The following is a 19,674-nucleotide window of genomic DNA, read 5'->3' on the forward strand; positions in this document are numbered from 1 at the left end:
AAAGAGATAGAAACACAATGATTAAGGTGTTTCGACAATATACCTACATCCATACACTAAAGTCCTATAAGCTACATCTTATTTTATTAAATGATTTGATTGTACATAAGAGCTTCATTATATAGAAGCTAAAGGAAGAGGAGCTCCTTGTATCTTAGCAATGTGGGACAAGAGAATGAGGCTTTTATACAAGTCAATGGCTAAAGCTTCTCTTCACTTAGGCAATGTGGGACAACACACATTATCTCTAATAGGTACTATGTAGAAAAAAAATGGGCTTGTCCCACATGGCCAAGGAGTAGGAGACGGGTCCTCTCTCATTTAGTTAATTATCTGTTTAGAGTACTTTTGCGTTTCTTATTCAACTCTAGTGTCATTTTTTCACTTGAGAAATTTCTTTGGTATTCTTTTAGAAGAAAAAAAAAAAAAATTGGGCTTAGATGAATGATTCTAAGTACCAATCTTTTCGCTTATAAACTATTTTCTTATATTAAGCTCTATATCATTTCTCCTCCTACCTAATTTCCTTAGTATTACGTTTTAAAAAAAAAAAATCCCAATAGCCCATATCAATGTTCTGCGTGTTAAATGTTAATGCCAACTTCGGCTTGGGTTTGGGCTTGGGCTTAAAACGACTCTTTCGCTAGCTGAAAGTCAACCAGCCCATATGATTATCACAGAGCAATTGCCCATTGGATTGTCAAGTCACATGTATTAGATTTGGGCCATTTGGCTACTCCAGTGAATTTGGCAATCAGTAATCAGGATTACTTGTACTCTTGCTTGTGTTTTGGCCCATTTGTTTGTGTTGTTTGTTTTTTAAGGAAAAGAAAGTCAATAAATTCATGAGCCTAACTCATTTTATAAAATTGGTTCAATAAGAAATGGTTGTCCACGCCTTATAAAAATGCCTTCAACACCATTCTTCATGTGCAGGACAGTATTTTTTTTTGTCTTTGTTACGAAGTAAGTAGTGTGGACCCCATTCATCTTGTGGTAGGCTCTGATACTATGAAGAAATTCGCGGGCCTAACTCATCACATAAAACTGGTTCAATAAGAGATTGTTGCTCACTCCTTATAAACATGCTCAAGGTCTTGTCCACAAGTAATGTGAGATTATTTTTCAACAAAAAGCATAATGAAGGAACAGAGGAAATGATAGAAGATAGAGCGAGTGAGGTTATACTAGATGTTCTACGGGGTGTGCATGCCTCCGTGTAAGAGAGTTGAGGATATGGATAGCAGTTAAAGACAAAAAATCATGCCGGCTTCTAGGGGTAAAAAGGCAGGCGGTTATTAACTGCCCACTAGCCACTGACCGTCCTAACCGCTTTAAAAGCGATTAGTTAAAAATCACTAACCGCTAGACAGTTAGCGGCTATTGAAATTTTTAAAACTGCTAGCCGCCTTTATTATATTATTATTATTATTATTATTATTATTATACTTATAACATGATCAATTGACCGTTAAATCATATGATTATATAATAACAAATTATATATATATATATATATATATATATATATATATATATATATATAATATGACATTAGTCATAAGCATACAAGTTCATACTAATACAATAATTAAGTGCCTAGAGACTTAGTTCCAATGTATAATATTATAAACTTATAAGTTCGTATATGTTATAAATTATAATTATACACACACACATATATATATATATATATATATATATATATATATATATATATATATATTGAATAATATAAATGTATAAGATCAATACTTAATCATATGATTCAATGATAATTCAAATACTTAATCAAGTTAATCATATTATTCATGTACAATGATAATGTGATTCATATAATATCAAATTAAGTAATTGACATTGGATTAAACAATGTGTTACTTATAACCACAATTGAAGTATTAATGTATTATTATTATAATATATATAATCATATTATCTTCTTTTTTTCTTTTTCTTTTTTTTTTTTTTTTTTTTTTAAAAAAAAGTTCAAGCAGATGTAAATTAATGTAAATTTTGGGGTCAAATATTTTAGAATTTTCAATATGGGCTCATTTTGGAGCAATCTAACCCAATGTGGTATATATATAAAAAAGAAGCCCAAAACTAAAAATTGGCCCAAAGGCACAACTTTAAAAGAAGTGGTTATAGCGGGCGGTTATATGTTTACTAACCGCTTATCGCTAACCGCCTAGCAGATAGGATTAATGAAATTTAATAACCACTTAGGCGATTACGGTTCGCAACCGCTTTTTCACCCTTACCGGTTTCTCCTTGATGGCGTAATTACTACAGACATGACAATCATCAACATAATTTATTCAAAACTCAAAACGTTTCCACAACGTACATTATTCATGCTTATTTTTCCAATTAACGTTTTACTTATTAAGTCATGAACTTGCACATATATTTTTCCACATGCAACACATCTAGAGTGTTGATTAGAGCTATTAGCAAAAGGCTTAAGACGCCAAAATGAAGGCTTGTAGAGGGGCTTTTGAGTAGAGTGTGTGCCGTGTGATTTATTTTTGTCAAAAGTAATAGAAAGTTGATGACGAAAGAGACACAATTGAAAGTGTCTAGTATTTTGAGGGGATCAATTGTCATTATTAAAGTTTGGTGGGGTTTCTTACAAAATCTCCCCCCACCAAACTCGCCGGGGCATACCGAACCAGTGAAGCGGTCTGGACCATACTCAAAAGTCTCAGTCCATGGCATGTAATGAAAAGTCCCATTGACCGGTTAGTTGGAGCAAATAAATGCCTGAAGCATCGCTTTCGTCTCCTACAAACCACGCCCATCTCTTGCACTGCTCCATTATCTTCTTTCTCTTGCCTTCTGGTTAGAGAAAGAGAACAAACGGTTACTCACACAGACTCATAGCAAAATGATACCGCAGCAGTGGGCGTCGCCTTGCGGAAACCAGTGCACGAGCAAGTACGCAATGCTCACGCAGATCCCATGTAACACTTTCTCACTTCTATCTCCTTATTTCTTTCAACATTGATCTCTAATTCTATGAATCTTATCGGTTAATGTGTCTTATATTTGGTTTAAACGTGCTTCTTTATTATTTGTGTAATTTTGTTGACTCCCATATATCTCTGAGCAGAATAATTTTTCCCCAGAAAATTTTCGTTGACTGTTAGTTGGGGGTGAGCCCTCGGGAACATAGGCCAATCTTTGCTAGGTTAAATTGTTATTTTTCTCTACCAATGCTTGTTTTGAGGAAATTCTAAAGTGCTTTACTTGTGCTAATCGTTTCCAATCCATTGGGTTTTCATTACACTTATAGAATTAGTAAGTAGTTTTTATATTATATTGATATTTTCAGCGGTTCCATTATACTGAAAAAGCTGGTTATTTATGCCTGATTAGTAATCAACAATTAATTCAAACTTTTTTAAGATGGGGCTGTGCATCAGAGGTTTTGCTTCATGCAAGATTCTTTAAAACTTTTCTATTAAACCTTCAATCAGGTTTAGGGTTGCTTTTCAAGTAGTATTCGCTTTGAAGTCTTTGTTCTTGAAATTGTTTTGACAATAATTATTACTCTTTTAAAATCTGAAATTACTGATTGGGTCCAACATGGGTTCTTTAGGGCGAGTATTCTGCAAAAAGGGGTGTGATGCTGATGGAGAAACATGGGAAGAATGTAAGTTTTACTTTCCTTGTTTGTGACAATTTGGCTTTTAAAAGCATTTTGAATGAACATTTGCATTCTGCTCGCTGTCATTTTCAAGTCAGATTTAAATTTTTTTAGTTTGCAATTTTCTTGAACTGATCAGCATATCATTGCTATACACTTTCATTGTTTCCAAGCTTTTTATGCATCAAATTCTTAGAGCTTGATTGAAATCTTTTAGGGTATCGGTGTTGTAGTTGAGCCGGATGAATACTGTGTTATGTTTGGCAACTTGGCTCCATGTATTTCAATAGTTAAATTAAATTAGGAAATAAATACTACAAAGGAATTTTTTTATCAGAAAGTTATTATGATGTGTTAACTTATTGATGCAATGCACAATAATGGGCCAGGCCAATCTTTTTTTCTTTAGGAGGGGGTTTGGGGCATTAGTGAGCTACTGGCTGATCAATTAGTCATGTAGCTGGTTCAGGTTTTACGGCTACACTATGTGTTTAATCCTCCTCCAAATTCCAGAATTTTCCTACATATTTGATGGTGTTGAGCACTGGAATTCCCCCATTTAAAGGGAGAACCATTGGGCTACAAAGCCACTAGCATGTGAATAAGTTGTGTCTTATTATGATGTCTTTAAAACTCACCCTTAGATCACTTTGGCTCGGCCATTTTTTAACTGAATGATTGAGCCATGCATTGAACCTTTATATGTAATAAATATTTGGTTTGAAGAGTAATTTTTCCGAAACTAAAGGAAGTGCATACTAATTCATGGGAGCAGGGAGTCGATTTTCTTATAGTTGTTTATAAGCTTCATTTCATAAGATAATTGCATTTCCAGGCTTGGAGCAGTGCAATGAGATATGCTATAAGGACCCTGTATTGAAGGACCACCAGTGGAGTGCTTACATTGACCGTTCTCCTGGAGCTTCGGGCTACTCAGAGGTACTTTCTTTTCACCCGTGGTTCTTCCACATTTTCTTTCCTTTTTTCATGACACTGAATACCACCATTTATTTTGATGTTTATGTTGCTGTTATGGTTAAAGCCTTCACATTAAGCTTCCCGGTGAACAAAGACATTCATCCTCTTTGGTTAATTAATGTACTCTTACTAGTTTGTTTGTAATTTTATATTTCAATCAAAATGAAGCATGTAATGCGGATTCAGTTTGAAGAAGTTTTTATTGTTACAGAGGAAGATGATGGACAATGACGTCACTGTTTGGTTAAATTTGCAATATGAAAGTAATTGATTGGCTTTGAGGAAGGGGAGTAGAGCTCTACAATATAGTATGGTTATCGTAAATATAAATAGTATAATATAGAGTGGTAACGACAGACACTTTGCATAAAAGTTTGAATAATATGGTCAGGTGTACTAGATCGCTGCCATAATCTGAAGTTCAGAACTTTTAGACACAACAGGTCCTTCGCAACTTTTGGTCTTGTACACTTGCTAGTTCCAAATGAAAGTAATTTGAGGGCCTGGGGGAGAGGATTTGAGCAAATTTATGTAAATTGAAGTGCCATGGTGCTTTGTGCAATTGATTATAGATTTGGAGTGACTTGGTGGAGATTTGTGATGTCACTCAAAGGACAGTTGAAAGAGTTAAATTGCATATTGGGGATGCTTTTTTTTTTCTTTTTTTTTTCCTCCCCTAAAATTGATTTTAAACCCATCCCAACTTGTAAGAAAACTTTCCTGTTCACCTTGACCAAAGTAACCTGTCCACTCTGCGTCTTGCTTCCTTGCTCCAAAACCATAAATTCAGATGCCATTTACTTTGTGGGTTACCTTTGTCTTAGAACATGTGACAACTACACTTAATTACAGCTCTTTAACAGCCACAGTTTACACAAGGGCTTGTCAGAAAAGATGGCTTTATGAACCTACTGGAATTGGTGCTCTTCTTGATAAAGCATATCCAACAGATTGAATTGCTTTCCTTGCTGATTCAAGACATTCTATTTGATGCTTGAATTCCTGGTCTCTGGATTTGAAGGAGAAAGCCAGTATTAAGATTTCACGATAATAGTACTTTTTATTTGTAAATGATACGCATACTGGTGGATGATAATAATAATAATAATGATGATGATGATGATGTAGTTCTGGAGGTGTTTTACACACTATTAAGGATATAGGATATATCTGGTTAAACTTTGTTGTTGTAATCTATGCTCTTCTAACATTCTAGTAGTTTTAAAATTATGGAAATGCATAACTTGGAAGTAAATAGCAGGGACACTGTTGACTGTGCTTATCTTTCCAATTCATTGAGTATTGATTGTTTCTGTATACAGGAATGTTTCCATGCTTGTGTATCTGGCTGTGGTTACAAGGTTAGTTTGCTCTAAACAAGTTAGCTTTTGGTTTTAATGAAAAATTATTTGGAAGAAGATTATAAACACAGTTCTTTATTAAGCTTTAGATGGTTGTCTCTCTAGTTGCGTGAAATTCCTTATGCTTGTTTGAAATTGGCACCGCATCATGTTTACATTTGTGTCTTAATCATGGTAGGATGATTTAGTAACTATGAAATGCATCTTTGAAATTGGAGGATCTTTAAACTGTTTGCAATTTTTTTTTTTTTTTTGGTTTCCTTAGCGTTTGTAATTCTTTCTTATGGAATGTCATTCAAGTACTTTTCTGCTTAGACCCTGTTTGGGATTGCGTTTGAAAAATAGAGTTTTTAAGTTAAAATTTTTTTTTTTGACAAAAACTTTATTTTTAAGCTTTTATCAAAAGTGCGTTTTGACTATTTTTAGATTTTTTGGACCCTTAAAAGCGCTTTCAATTTTTTTTTTTTTAACCAAACGGGTACTTTTTCTTTAAACGGACTTTTTGAGTGTTAAAAGCACTTTTAAGCCCCTCAAACGCACACCCAAACATGCCCTTATTGTCCTTTGCATAGTTAATGGGCTTTATGGTCTTAGCAGTTATGATGTCAACTTGATGACCTTGATACAGTAATTTCTTTCTTGCAGGAAGCTCGGTTGCAAATATTTGTTTGGAAATTAAACAGCTTTTCTTCCCCTTCTCCCACTTCCCCTCCTGCCTTGTTGCCATTTTCTCTTTTTCTCACATAACCATCTCCACAAGTGCAAGAGATGCACAATAAATTGGCCAGTCTATATGATCCGATAAGTTTGAGAACTCGTATAGTGCACATTATATCAATTCTGGGTAGGAAAGAAATATATGTATTAATATATACATGCATGTAGCTATGTATCACTGGGCTTTTTGTTTGTTAGTTTAGTTTCCCAAATTTCTGGCCATTACTGGAGAATCATTTTCGGTGCACTATTTTGCAATTTTTCCTATAAATTAGATGCGGTTATTTGCAAAATTTTCATATAAAATAGGGGCAATACCTTTTTAAATTGCATTGACTCAATTTTATTTGTATGCTGCAGTTTGATATTCTCTCAGAGACAGTTGACAAAGTTCGTCCGAACAGGCCACCTAAGCCTCCCCCGACCCCAAAGCCGACCCAAAAACCTGTTGATCCCAGTGTGACTGTTGAAGACGTACCTTGCACTTCAGCATAGTGAGAGACAAAACGTAGATTACTGACAAAAGTATACACTAACGACGCGTTAGTTCCATCATAGACCCTTTTTTGTTGACAGAAGGTCATGTTTTTTATCCATCTTTTGTCCTTCGTTGGGTTCTACGAGTTTAAACTCACATAGCAGCTAAGTACTCTTTCCTTTTCATTTTCTGATAGCATGCCTTGGTGTACTTTTTTGGTTCCTGTTCAATGTCGATGAGGACAGAGAAGTCAGTGACACATTTTTTTGCGAGTTTCATATTATGGAACTTCAGAATGTATCTCCTTTAACTTCAATAAGAAAGTATACAGAGTTTAGCCAAAGTTTGAAGCTTTTTCTTTGGTAAGTTAATGCATTTTGCACAATAGACATTGCACTCTTATTGCTCACAGGATTGTGATTGTGTGCCAGATTAATCCTACTTTTAACATAATTGCAGTGCTTAATGCTGATATTGGAGGATTGCATTTGAGATATTTAACTACTGGGATTTTTTTGTAAAGCCCTGGTTTTTTTTTTTTTTGACATGTCCACACAAGGGAAGGGGGAGGGGAGATTCGAACTAGTAACTTCCGCTTCATTAGGCATGGTCCACAGCCGATTGAGTTATTCCTTGAGGACGCAAAGCTCTTATTTAAAACTTCATCATTGTATGCTGAATTTATTTTCTAGAGTTAAAGCTCATAGCTTAAAATGATGCGGATAACAGGTCCACTCTTTTATTCTCCCTTGGAATATATATAAAAAAAAGGTTAATTTTGTTGTAATATTAATTAAATAATTAAAAATTTAATCATTAAATTAATATTATAACACCCTATTCTCTATTTAGACCATAATATTTATCCTATGAATATTTAAAGTAATTTATGAAATTCCGCGACAAGCCATGGCAGTGTGTAATCTGTCTCTATAGCATCACTATCATATGTTCTAGTCTACAACTATGTTAACTTTGGAGAATAACTTGGCATGTTTATGGTTGGAGAATAATTTCTATAAGGTCTTGGCACAAATTAAGATCTTGTGCCCTCCAATAAGGGCTTGACAAATCAATGCGAAACACCTTAACAAAAATAAGCAAAAATACCAGATTTTTATTCATCAATCAGTAAAAGCCTTTCATGAGCTTTTCTTATTCATCTACCTAGACTCTTACTGGAGGTGTTCCACGCTAATTTGTCAAGCCCTTATTGGAGGGCACAAAAGTCTTAATTTATGTCAAGACCTTATAAAAGTTATTCTCTTATGGTTAAGTAAACATGACTAATTAATTTGGTGCACGGTATATATATTTTGGGAAAAATGCTTTAGGTGGACAGTTTACATGAGTGTCAAGTGACACAATATTAGTAAAATAATTATACAACAAAAAAATTTGACAGGTGAATTGTGTTGCTGGAATAATAAAAGTGAGTTGCATGGTTTTCCTAAGCTATCAACTATCTCATTATGGACTTGATATTCAAATTTATAATATATTACGTTAGTTTGTAGGAAATTTATAATAAAATTTAGAATTTAATGATGATTTTGAAAATTGAGATGGAGGCTAATATATAGCATGGCTTTTCTTTTTACCCAAAAGGTAAAAAACATAAAAAAAAGGGGTAAAACGGGTTGTCAAACTATTTACTTTTGAAAACCAACTTTATGCAACATAGGATTGCCAACAACAATTACCTCCCATTTCCAATTGGCTTTAGGGTTAAATTATAAATACCCCAAGGGATTTTGTTGCTTTATTTTTTATCTTTTAGAGTTTGATTTTTATTACAGGAGGTTTTTGTAGTTTTGATAATAGACCAAATTAGTCATTTTGTCAGTTGACCATTAGTTGACTTAACGGAAGTCCACGTGAACCAATTAAATGTTGACACGTGGTATCTAATTATTATTATTTTTAAATTAAAAAAATGTATATATTTTTTTTCAAAAAAAAAAAACAACAAAAAAAAAGAGAAAAAAAAATTGGGGGAGCCACCCCCTTGGACATTTGGGGGTAGCCGAAACCACCCTCAACCACCATTGGAGGTGGTTTTGGCCACCCCCTTAGCTTCAGCCACCCCCAAATGGCCAAGAGCCACCCCCAATTTTTTTCTTTTTTTAAACATTTTTTTAATTAAAAAAAATAAAAAAATTAAGTAAGTGTTACGTGTCAATATTTGATTGGTTTTTATGAGATTTTCGTTAAGTCAACTAATAGTTAACTAACAAAAGATTAATTTACTTTATTATCAAAATCACAAAGACTTTTTATTATAAAAATCAAACCTTAAAAAAAAAAAAAAAAAAAAATGTAACGAAATCCCAGGCTATTTAGTATTTAACCCTTTGGCTTTATTCTAACGCTGATCGTAGAGGCGCAACAGACCGCAGTCCTAAAACGACGTTGCTACCCAGAAAATTTCAGAGACATTTTGCGGTTTCAAATCTCAAGCCGAAGAACACTAAAATTCAGAGTCGAATCAGGCAAAAAAGAAAAAAGGGAAAAAGGAATTGGTCTGAGAATGCCTCAGGTGAAGATAATCGCGAAGAATTTCATGGACATGGTGGCCTCCTTGCCCGCCATGAAGCTCGACAAGCTCTACGAGAACGCTTTCATCTGCGAAGCCATTCTCAGGTCCTCCTCCTCTCTTTCATTCTACTCTTACACTGCTCCTATTTCACTCTTTTTCCCCTAATATAGACAAAACTATCAGTTTCTCATATTGAATTGAAAAAAAAAAAAAAAAATTCACACTATGTGCTTCTTCAGCAACAATGATGGACTGCTTCAGAGTGAGATTGCGTGGAGTTATATAATTGAAGTTTATTTCCTTTCCAGAATTTTTTGTGTGGCTATAAATTGCTCGAAGATCAATTTTTGGTATGCAGTAATTGTGGTTAATGTTTTCATTAGTGATATTTGCTTTATCGCCAATATATTGTCAGTATATTCTTTATATACTTGGGTGTTTTATGTTTTTTAGATGTTTGTAGATAGTGGATCCAATATGTTGAAAATTTTCTGCGTCTCGTTGATTTACATACTCGCAGTGGAAGTTTTGAAGAGTTTATTGTAGTTAATGTCAAATGGTTAGTTCTCTGAGATATTGATCGAATTTGTGGTTTTTGTTTTTTGGGTACTCAGGTCTCTGCCACCTCTGGCCAAGAAGTATGTTATACAGATGTTGTACATTGATGTTCCAATAACAGCCAAGTCTATGGAGGAGTGGGTGCTTCCAGATGGGTCCTCAAAGCATAGAGTCGCGATTGATAGGTTGATTCAGTTACGGATATTCACTGAAACTGCTGACAGGTAAATGGATTTTCTTTACATAATACTTCTTGTGTTCTTCTGAAGATTTAAGAATTCGTTGACCATATAAGGTGTCCTTTTGCTTCTTTGAAAGATTAAACATAAAAGAGTAAGATTGCTGAGGAGATAAACTGTTTCAAGAAAATTTTGTTCTTTATTCTTTTTTTCACTGCAGTATGACCAAAGCGCTCCTGTATATTTTATGTTGATAAGATGAACTCTTGAATGTCTTGTCATTGTGGACCATAGAAACGAGGCATGAATCTATTGGGACATGTTGCCTTTTAGGAGGGAATTATTTTCTGCACTATGAAAGCACGTTTGGAGCTTGCAACAAAGCTGTTAGATCTTTGGAGTTTGACTTAGTTTGACAGGACATCCATGCCCTTGCTCCTCTGATCACAATGCTTGTTTTGTGGGAAACATGCCCAGATTTGGAGCCTTTTCCTGATATTCTGGAGTTTTAATCTCGGCTGCCCTGATATTCTGGAATTTTAATCTAGGCTGCATGGAAATGCATCAAATTTGGTCAGACTTTAATATATGTGTATCCATGAAAGTTCTCCACGTTCATTTTTTTTTTAAGAACTAAATTTACATTTCGATACTGGTTGCATATTGTGGAAGTTCCAAAATGCCTAGATTTGTATGTTTTTATTTTTGATATACGTGCCGTAGAATTTATATATGTTCTTTGAGATGACGTTCTTTCACTATTATCATTCTAATATTCATGTTCAAATTATTGTAATGTAGTTTTGATCCAACCTTATTCTCTCAGCCTTTACAATGAACTTGATGTTTTGCTGGCAGGAGAAGGGAAACAACTTACAGAATTAATCCAACATTCCAGACAAACCTTCAAAAGCTTTTAACACTTGGGTGAGTTGAGATTCGGATAATCTTTTTGTTTTTGTTTTAGTTTTTTTCAGTTAGCTTAGATGAATGTGTTTCTTGCCCTTGGGGATTATTCTGTGAGGTATGGGTCGTTGGGAATCTAATAATAAAAGAAAATGGGATAAATCTACCCTGTTTCATGTATTCTATATGTGACTCATGTAGAGGTTACTTGATCTTTATTAGTTCCAATATAGTGTTCTAAAGGATCCAACTCAGGGAAAATTTTGAAAAAGCTGCAGTATGTAGAGTTTATTTTCTCCGTTTTTGCTCCAATCCTCTCCACCAAAAAATACAAATTACAATCATGGATGTCTAGTTGCTAGCCCACTTGGTAAAATATAACATGCATTACTTTTTTTTGCTTGTACTTATCATATGCTGCCATGTTTGATAATGAATGTATTTGATTTATGACATCAGATTGCTTAGATTGTTAGATTTACTGAATAAGCATAACTTGAATGCCTATTATCTCATTTTTGTAATGACATTAAAAAATTTAAAATATGATCCGGCAGTCAACGGTGGTTGGCTTAATACAATGTTCACGACAACTTTATTTTGGATATGACCTTATCATTTGATATGCCAGCGAAGTTTTACCAAGGGAACCAATGCCTTCTGACATAACTGTGAGGCTCCCAAGCTTGGAGGATCTTGAGGTTTATGCCCTTGAACAATGGGAGGTGCGAAGTTCATCTATATGTTCCCATTTTCTGTTTATTCATACGTGTATTTAGAAAAACTGTCTGGCTCTTACTTACCATGTTATTCTGTGTGATTGGAATTTATATCACTATTGCAACTACTTATTGTTTAGTTTCTTGATTAATGCTACTCTCTCTTTTGACTTGCTATTGTGTTAAATTAGTGTTTCTTGCTCCAACTTATAAACTCGGCGCAAGCTGAAAGGCCATCAAATATCAGCTCTTCTATGATGAAAATTTTCCAGCGAGGCCTTTTGAGTCAAAGGTCCTTCTTTCTTGTATTAGCATAATTTCTCTCAATGATATATATGCCTCACTTTCTTGTGTATTTATGAGTTTACTGTATCTCATGTCTGGTTTTTGATGTGTATGTGCATTTTTACAGGGAGAAAGAAGCTCCACGATTAACTGAAAGTGGTTTCCAGTTCTTGGTATGCATCATATGAATGATGAGCTGCTTGCACTTCTTGTGATGTGTTTTACTTGAAGTTATTTTTGATCTCTGAAAATTACAGTTGATGGACACAAATGCACAACTTTGGTACATCATCAGAGAATACATCTCTAATTCTGAGGTATGGGATAGTGAGATTCCTTTGGTAGTTCCCCCATCTCTAAAAATAAGTGTTTCCTCTACACTGAAATTTTATCAATATTTTCAAATCATTATTTAGATCTGCTTTCCTTTTAAAACACATATGATGCTTAATGATCATTGTCGAACTTTGATGGTTATTAGAACTATTATTCTCTTATTATTACTTTAACTCAGTAGGGCAGTGCAACTTCAGCTTTGTTCTTCATAATACCTGTCATTCAATTTAAATCTGGATTTCTAATTTTGTTCCAGGAGCGAGATGTGGACCCAGCTGATTTGATTTCATTCTTACTAGAGCTTAGTTTTCATGTCACAGGAAAGGTATTAGATATACCTTTTTTACATGTTGCGTTAACTAATCTTGGATCTTTTTGACAATGGTATTTGGACCAAATAACATCTACTAAGATAAAAAAAAAAAAAAGGGTGGAGGGTGAGGTCACGGATTTACCAGTTAGGGGGGGGGGGGGGGGTGGGAAATGAATCCTTCTAGTATATGTGAGACCTGTCTGCTTGCTTTCTAGGGAGTTTCTTGGTTATTGCAGATCTCACGTTGGCATGATGTTACTGACTTCTTTATTTGTTAGGCATATAATAGTAACACATTGACGGAGATTCAGAAGAGTTTGATCAAGGACCTCACAGACTTGGGATTGGTTAAACTTCAGCAGGTATTCTAGTTATATTCTAGTTTCTGCTATTTTTGGTGTAGAATGTGGTAGTGATCCCTCAAATAATAATTCAAGTATCGGTTTGCTAGAAGTTTGATTTTATCTTCTTTTGGTGGCATATGTTCAGGGCAGGAAAGAGAGTTGGTTTATACCTACTAAATTAGCTACCAATCTTTCAGTGTGCTTAACAGATTCATCATCACGGAAACAAGTATGTTTTTTTTTAAGTCACGAATTACTGTTCATTGAATATGTCTAGCTTTTTTCTTTTCTTTTTTTTTTTTTTTTTTTTTTCCCTGTCTGCAGTTGATTTTTCTCTTTTTGTCTGGTTGCATTTGATTCCTATCATCATTCTTGTGTGTTTGTGATATCACTGTCACCTAGTATATAGCCTTACTCCTGAATGGAAGGCAATAAACAATTACTCTTTCAGTGCTTATAATTGGTTTATAATTCCGATTTGTGCCAAAAGGTAATGTAATCAGTGCCTCTATACTCTTGCTGGCTTGGTCTCTGTAATAGTCTGTCTGCACATGTTCTTGGTGGCTTGGCTCACTAGCTTCCAGAGTAGCCCAAGTGTTGCTCTATTTTAGATGGAGCCTCAGAAGAACTGCTTGTTTCTGCTCATTAGTTCTTTTGTACTTTTAAAACCACAAATGATGCTGCTAACTTGTTGAAGGCAGGAATAGATATCTGACCACAGTTGCTATATCTCTATTAACACAGGATGTGAATGTTCCCAGCTAACAATTAGGATCTTTGAATCTCTTCCTAGCTTTTATTGTTGGTACCATTAGTAGTTACCTTCAGTTCCTAGGCTTTTTTTGTCTCTATAGTATTGGTAATTTGTATCAGCGAAAACTGTTTGAGATTTTTGTTGACATTCTTTTTCCTTTTCTTACCAAATGCTCTACTTATCAAAATTTTTTTTGTATCAGCGAAAACTGAATTGGAGCTTAATTTTAATATGTAGTATTTGCAAGAACTAGATAATTGGTAATTATTATAAATTGCAGGGTGTTGGCTCTCGCATTTATATGGCTGCTTTGTTTTACTACTTATCTTCCTCACTACTTGACCTCTTTTGGATTTTTAGCTGCTTTGTTATCAACAGTCCTGAAAACTGTCATTGGTAGGATGAATTAAATTTGTTGAAGTTATATTATTTTTTGATGAATAATGATTTATTGAAGAATAAAAGCTTGCGTACACGAAAATTATACAAGAGAAGCGACCACCCTATTGGTTTTCAAAATCTAAAAAGTTAACAAAATCTACAAGACTAGAGAACGAGAAATTAGGAACAAAAGTAACAGCTCACTCTAAAAGGAAACTCAAGAAAGAAGCTTTTAATTGCACCACATTAGACTTGTAGTCCTCGAAAAGGCGTCTATTTCTCTCCAAATGCTCCATATAAGTGAAGTAGGGATGACTTTCTATATTGGGAAGATGAGAAGTAGCTCACATAGAGTGGATGGTTTATAAAGATAATTATGAGTGCAAAGTCCCATATAAGGAATTTTAGGAAGCTCCAAATTGACTAGCCCTTTTGGGGTGAGAGTGCAGATGTGGCTAATGCTTTTCCCTGGGTCGTTACAAATGGTATCAGAGCTAGGTTGTAATACCAGGCCCTGTGATATTAGAGCATTGCATGACTTGACCCTAACGAGGACGTTAGGAGTTTAAAAGGGGGAGTTTGTAACATCCCGCTCTCATATTGGGAAGATAAAAAGTAGCCCACATAGAGTGTGGTTTATAAAGATAGTGATGAGTGTTAAGTCTCATAGTGCCTAGTTTTTAGGTGAAATTGGACTTTATAAGAAATTATAGGGACGTTCCAAATTGACTAGTCCTTTTGAGGTGACAATGTAGATGTGGCTATCGCTTTTCTTTGGGTTGTTACAGTCTCTACCCTTGCATCTTCCAACACTGAAGTAACTCAAGAATATTGCCCGGCATGGCCCACGAGACTCCAAATAAAATGAGAACCAAGTGCTTTATCTTATGACTGTTATAATTTCTCCCTATGATCTTTTGTGTCTGTCATAAACCTTCGAGTTGATATGTCGTGACTTGATTTTCTTTCTTTTTTCCCTGTTCATCTCACTTCTTTGCCTTTGTCTTCCTTTTTTTTAATATATTTTTCCAGTAAAGAACTATGGATATGTAGTGACTACAAATTTGTAATTACATATCTCATCTCTTGCTTCTTTCTCTTTTTCCCAGGGATTTGTGGTTGTGGAAACAAATTTTAGGTTGTATGCATACTCAACTTCAAAGTTACACTGTGAAATTCTACGTCTTTTCTCAAGGTACGCCAACCAATTGCTTGATATAATTTTGGTTGAAGTGATTCTTTGAAAAGCAGGTTACCACTTGCTTCTCATTTGAAGTTGAATAGGGTTATTCTGAAGGTTAAAATTGAGCTACTTTGAAACAGCGGTTTGGTCATTAAAGTCAATTTTCTATATGCTACACTAAATAAGAGGTTTTTTTTTTTTTGGCTATGAGAAGTTATTCCTTCTCAAAAGCATACCTTAATGTTGATAAAGAGTGTAAATGATTACAATTTAATCACATAATATGGCTATTCATTTATATTTGAAAATAATAAATTATTTCTCCTTTGTGATACTTTCATTGAATTCATACTTAGACAGTAGACTTCCTCTGCTTACGACAGGGTGCTCTCTATCTTTATACTATCCTGCTTGGTGTGACAAGCCAGGTGGTATTTTCATATTTTAAAATTATCTCTGAGATGAAAAATGCTGTGCTTATATATGCAGGATAGAGTATCAACTTCCAAATCTTATAGTGGGAGCAATCACAAAAGAAAGTTTGTATAATGCTTTTGAAAATGGTATTGCAGCAGAGCAGGCAAGTATAGATTAGTCTACTCCAATACCTTCTACTTTAGAACTCAACTGAACTGAACTCAAGTAAACCTTAATCCTCACTAATTGGAAATGGCTACATGGATTATTTTAAGCCACTTGAGCCTATCTAGGTCGATGTCCCTATTTACCTCGCTAATATGACTTTTGGCTTACAATAAAATTATTTGTGTTTGTTTCATGCTGAACAAGTTAATCCAAATCCGCAAGAACCTTTTAATTGAGTCCAATTTAACTTTTTTGTTGGGGAGGCTGCAAATTGGTTGATCCAAGTTTTGCATGTTGGGATCTTACTGCTTGTGGGAATAGGAATCTACCATTTCACCTTGGTGAACATGAGCAAATATTGGAACACGTTGAGCAAATTGGGTGTCACTTCTTTCTTTTTGTCGAATTTTGTTTGGAATCTTGCTGGTAATAACTGTTATTTGAAGTGCTATTTTGCATGCTATTCATGAGTCCCTTGGGCAAGTCTCTGAAACTATCATGCCTGGGTGAGTGAGTTCCTCAGGCTCTCTTAATTGCCCTGCTGACTAGCTCTAATAAACATGTGGTTATCCAGGATTGTGACTTTACTAATGGATTGAAAGGTATTAGGTTGAATCATCATAATAATAAGTCCAAATTAAGTCATTAGAGATTTGGAGTCCCATGCTCAATATTGGTATAGCTATAATCAGATACTCTTGTTGACATGCTCATAATGTTGTTGTCATGGTCTGGTAGTAGTTTTTACCGCCATGGAATAGATACGATGGGTTCGATTTTGTTTTAATAAGTAAATCACTGGTTGGCACATGGACAACACAAACACATACAGTCCTCCCTTTCTTGACATGCACTCACTTTAACTTGGTATTCTTATGGGTAAAAAGGGTTACTGCATTGTGGCATTTGGATTGGAAGTCTAAAATGCTATTGTCTCCCACTCCCTTTTGTTTTGTCCTCCTGGAAGGTATTTTGCTTCACTTAACTCCTAAACAATTTTTTGCAGATTATTACTTTTCTTCAGCAGAATTCCCATCCTCGTGTAGCAGAGAGAATGCCATCTATACCCGAAAATGTCACGGATCAGGTTTCAGTTCCTCTATATTATATTTGTATTTATCATAAATTATATTGTAGCTCCTTTATTGTTGTTCAGTTTATGTGATTTTATGTTGCCATGCCGCTGATTTGGCCATACTCTTTTACCCAACAACAAAGTTCTTGAAATTGCTTAGATATTTGGTAATAAAAATTGTCATGTTTCCCTTTGTTTTCTGATGTTTTAAAATGAACTCTCTTCTGTGACAGATTAGGCTGTGGGAATCAGATCTGAACAGGGTTGAGATGACTCCTGCACATTATTATGATGAATTTCCTTCTAGGGTACTAACAATTCAGTATGTTGGAGTGATATGTTTGACTTCATATTCTCATGATTGTATCTGATTGTTTCCTTTGTCTGGCAGGACGTGTTCGAGGCTGCTTGTGACTACGCACGGGAATGGAACGGATTGCTGTGGGAGGATTCGAAAACCATGCGTCTAGTTGTCAAGGCAGAAATACACATGCATATGCGAGAGCATTTGCGTCGTCAAAAGTAGTAGGCCAGATATTTAGGGCTGGGTATCGGTCATATCGGTTTGGTTAATGAGCTTATCGGCCAGTTAACCGATAGCGATAGTCAAATCCTAACCGATTACCGACTGATAAAAAATGTTAACCGAAAATTATCGGTCATATCGGTAATGGGTTAACCGGTCGGTTAAGTCGGTTTGGGCTTTTGTGGGCTTTTTATTGGGCTTTTAACTAGTTGTTAATTGGGCCAAAAATTAATTGTTTTGGAGGCCCAAATATGTTTTGTTGGGCTAAAGCCTAAAATAGCTTATTAAAAATTAGTTATTTTTTAGTATATTTTTGGCTAAAATAGCTTATTGAAGCATTTTTTTTTTTTAAAAAAATATAAATAAATATAAATATAAAATTATAAAAAATTAAAAATTAAAAAACTTATCGGTTTTTCGATAAAAAATTATTAACCGACTGATAAGCTTATCGGTATAAAATTTTTAACCAATTACTGACCGATAATTATCGATTACGGTTACTATCGGTTCGGTTAAATTCGGTAATCGATAACCGGTTAATATGTCTACCCCCACAGATATTGTTTTATTGGTCCTAATGGAATTAATGGCGAACAATATATTTTAGGCAGTACAACATGCAACCCTACATGCTGTGAGGTTTGTTGTGTACATTTTGGGGCTGGCATTAATCAGATTCTTCCTTTTCAGTCGATTTATGCTCGATTCAGATTATCATATTTGCTAATAAAGCTGTAACTGAAGTCATGCATCATGGAAAATATTCTAGAAAACATTATCAAGAAAATGGAAGGTTGATTCTACACTGCAATCAGAAGCTGGAAAATGTTGCATTCGGGAAGAGTTGGACCAAATAGAGTTCCAAGTACAAACATTCTCCAGCGCTTAAATGTTTTTGTGAGCAATGTAAACAACAGAATTTGCTACTTGTGATGAAAAGAACAGGTTTGTATTGCAGATCATGCGAGTTCAATTTCCTGTTTAATGAAAATAAGCATGATTTGTTTTAGACTAAATAAAGGAAGTTAATTGTGATTTTTTTTTTTTTGTTTTGGGTTCATAATTTATTGAGATTATATTTTTATCCAGGCCTTTTGTTATTTGATTAATCATTTTTATGTAGTTTTTGGCCCAAGTACTTTTGTTGTTCCCGGTCACCGCAATTGATAGGTGACGGGAACATGTTAAGTTTTTAATCGTGACAAAGGAAATGAAAAATGAAAGAGCAATTTTGGGATAAAAACATTTTCAAATTGTGGGAGTTTAGAAATGGTGTCGTTAGAGATACTATAACTTTTATTATAAATTTTTCATAAACTGACGGATGTTATAATTTCACACGGTATTTAATGTGTCAGTTATTAAACAAGTAGATTTGGTTGTAGCTAATGTGGAATGCCAGGTCAGTTTGTATGTTCAGGTGACATGTAACAAGTCAATCACTAAATAATTAAATTTAATTATAGCTGAAGCGTGAATTGCAACATCAATTTATTGATAAGGAGTTATAATAAAAATTGTAATATATCTTTAATAAAACCTACTTTATGTACAAAAAAAAAAAAAAAAAAAAAAAGGAAAAAAGAAAAAAGAGAAAAAGGAGTGAAGGAAAACATATGAAATTTAGCATTGTGCAGTCAAGATCAATCATCAAGGATAATATCAATAACTTCGAGAAGAATAATAGCAGCCAAAATACCGTCTATAATTTTTTTTCCTTTTATCATTTTACCAACTCAATATTTATCATTTTTTAATTTAAAAAAAAAAAAAATGGTTAAGATTTGAGGAATTATACATGA

At 34.3% G+C, this 19,674-nt stretch overlaps 2 protein-coding genes across 4 annotated transcripts; both read left to right on the forward strand.

Annotated features, from left to right (window-relative positions):
* Positions 1-2,651: 2,651 nt before the first annotated feature.
* LOC132171112 (defensin-like protein) lies at positions 2,652-7,904 on the forward strand. 2 transcript variants are annotated; one of them, XR_015912983.1, is made up of 6 exons: positions 2,652-2,966; positions 3,605-3,658; positions 4,488-4,591; positions 5,953-5,991; positions 7,069-7,548; positions 7,746-7,904. XR_015912983.1 is itself a non-coding variant. In XM_059582337.2 (5 exons), the coding sequence occupies exons 1-5, from the start codon at positions 2,891-2,893 to the stop codon at positions 7,201-7,203; spliced, it is 408 nt and encodes a 135-aa protein (XP_059438320.1). In that variant the 5' UTR covers positions 2,652-2,890; the 3' UTR covers positions 7,204-7,600. The 2 variants fall into 2 exon arrangements, 1 of the variants encoding a protein (XP_059438320.1); XM_059582337.2 differs by lacking the exon at positions 7,746-7,904 and having other exon boundaries at positions 7,069-7,600.
* A 1,661-nt stretch (positions 7,905-9,565) lies between these two features.
* On the forward strand, positions 9,566-18,917 carry LOC132169858 (general transcription and DNA repair factor IIH subunit TFB2). Of its 2 annotated transcripts, XM_088517331.1 has the most exons (16): positions 9,566-9,641; positions 9,716-9,829; positions 10,340-10,507; positions 11,321-11,389; positions 12,000-12,093; positions 12,279-12,379; positions 12,500-12,545; positions 12,630-12,689; positions 12,965-13,033; positions 13,300-13,383; positions 13,511-13,594; positions 15,610-15,695; positions 16,173-16,263; positions 17,275-17,355; positions 17,577-17,651; positions 17,735-18,917. In XM_088517331.1, the coding sequence occupies exons 2-16, from the start codon at positions 9,717-9,719 to the stop codon at positions 17,867-17,869; spliced, it is 1,356 nt and encodes a 451-aa protein (XP_088373457.1). In that variant the 5' UTR covers positions 9,566-9,641; position 9,716; the 3' UTR covers positions 17,870-18,917. The 2 variants fall into 2 exon arrangements, with proteins under 2 accessions (XP_088373457.1, XP_088373454.1); XM_088517328.1 differs by having other exon boundaries at positions 9,575-9,829.
* Positions 18,918-19,674: the final 757 nt, after the last annotated feature.

This window comes from Corylus avellana, chromosome 1 (genome assembly GCF_965113065.1).
Source record: "Corylus avellana chromosome 1, dhCorAvel1.hap1.2, whole genome shotgun sequence".
NCBI classification, from domain to species: Eukaryota; Viridiplantae; Streptophyta; class Magnoliopsida; order Fagales; family Betulaceae; genus Corylus; species Corylus avellana.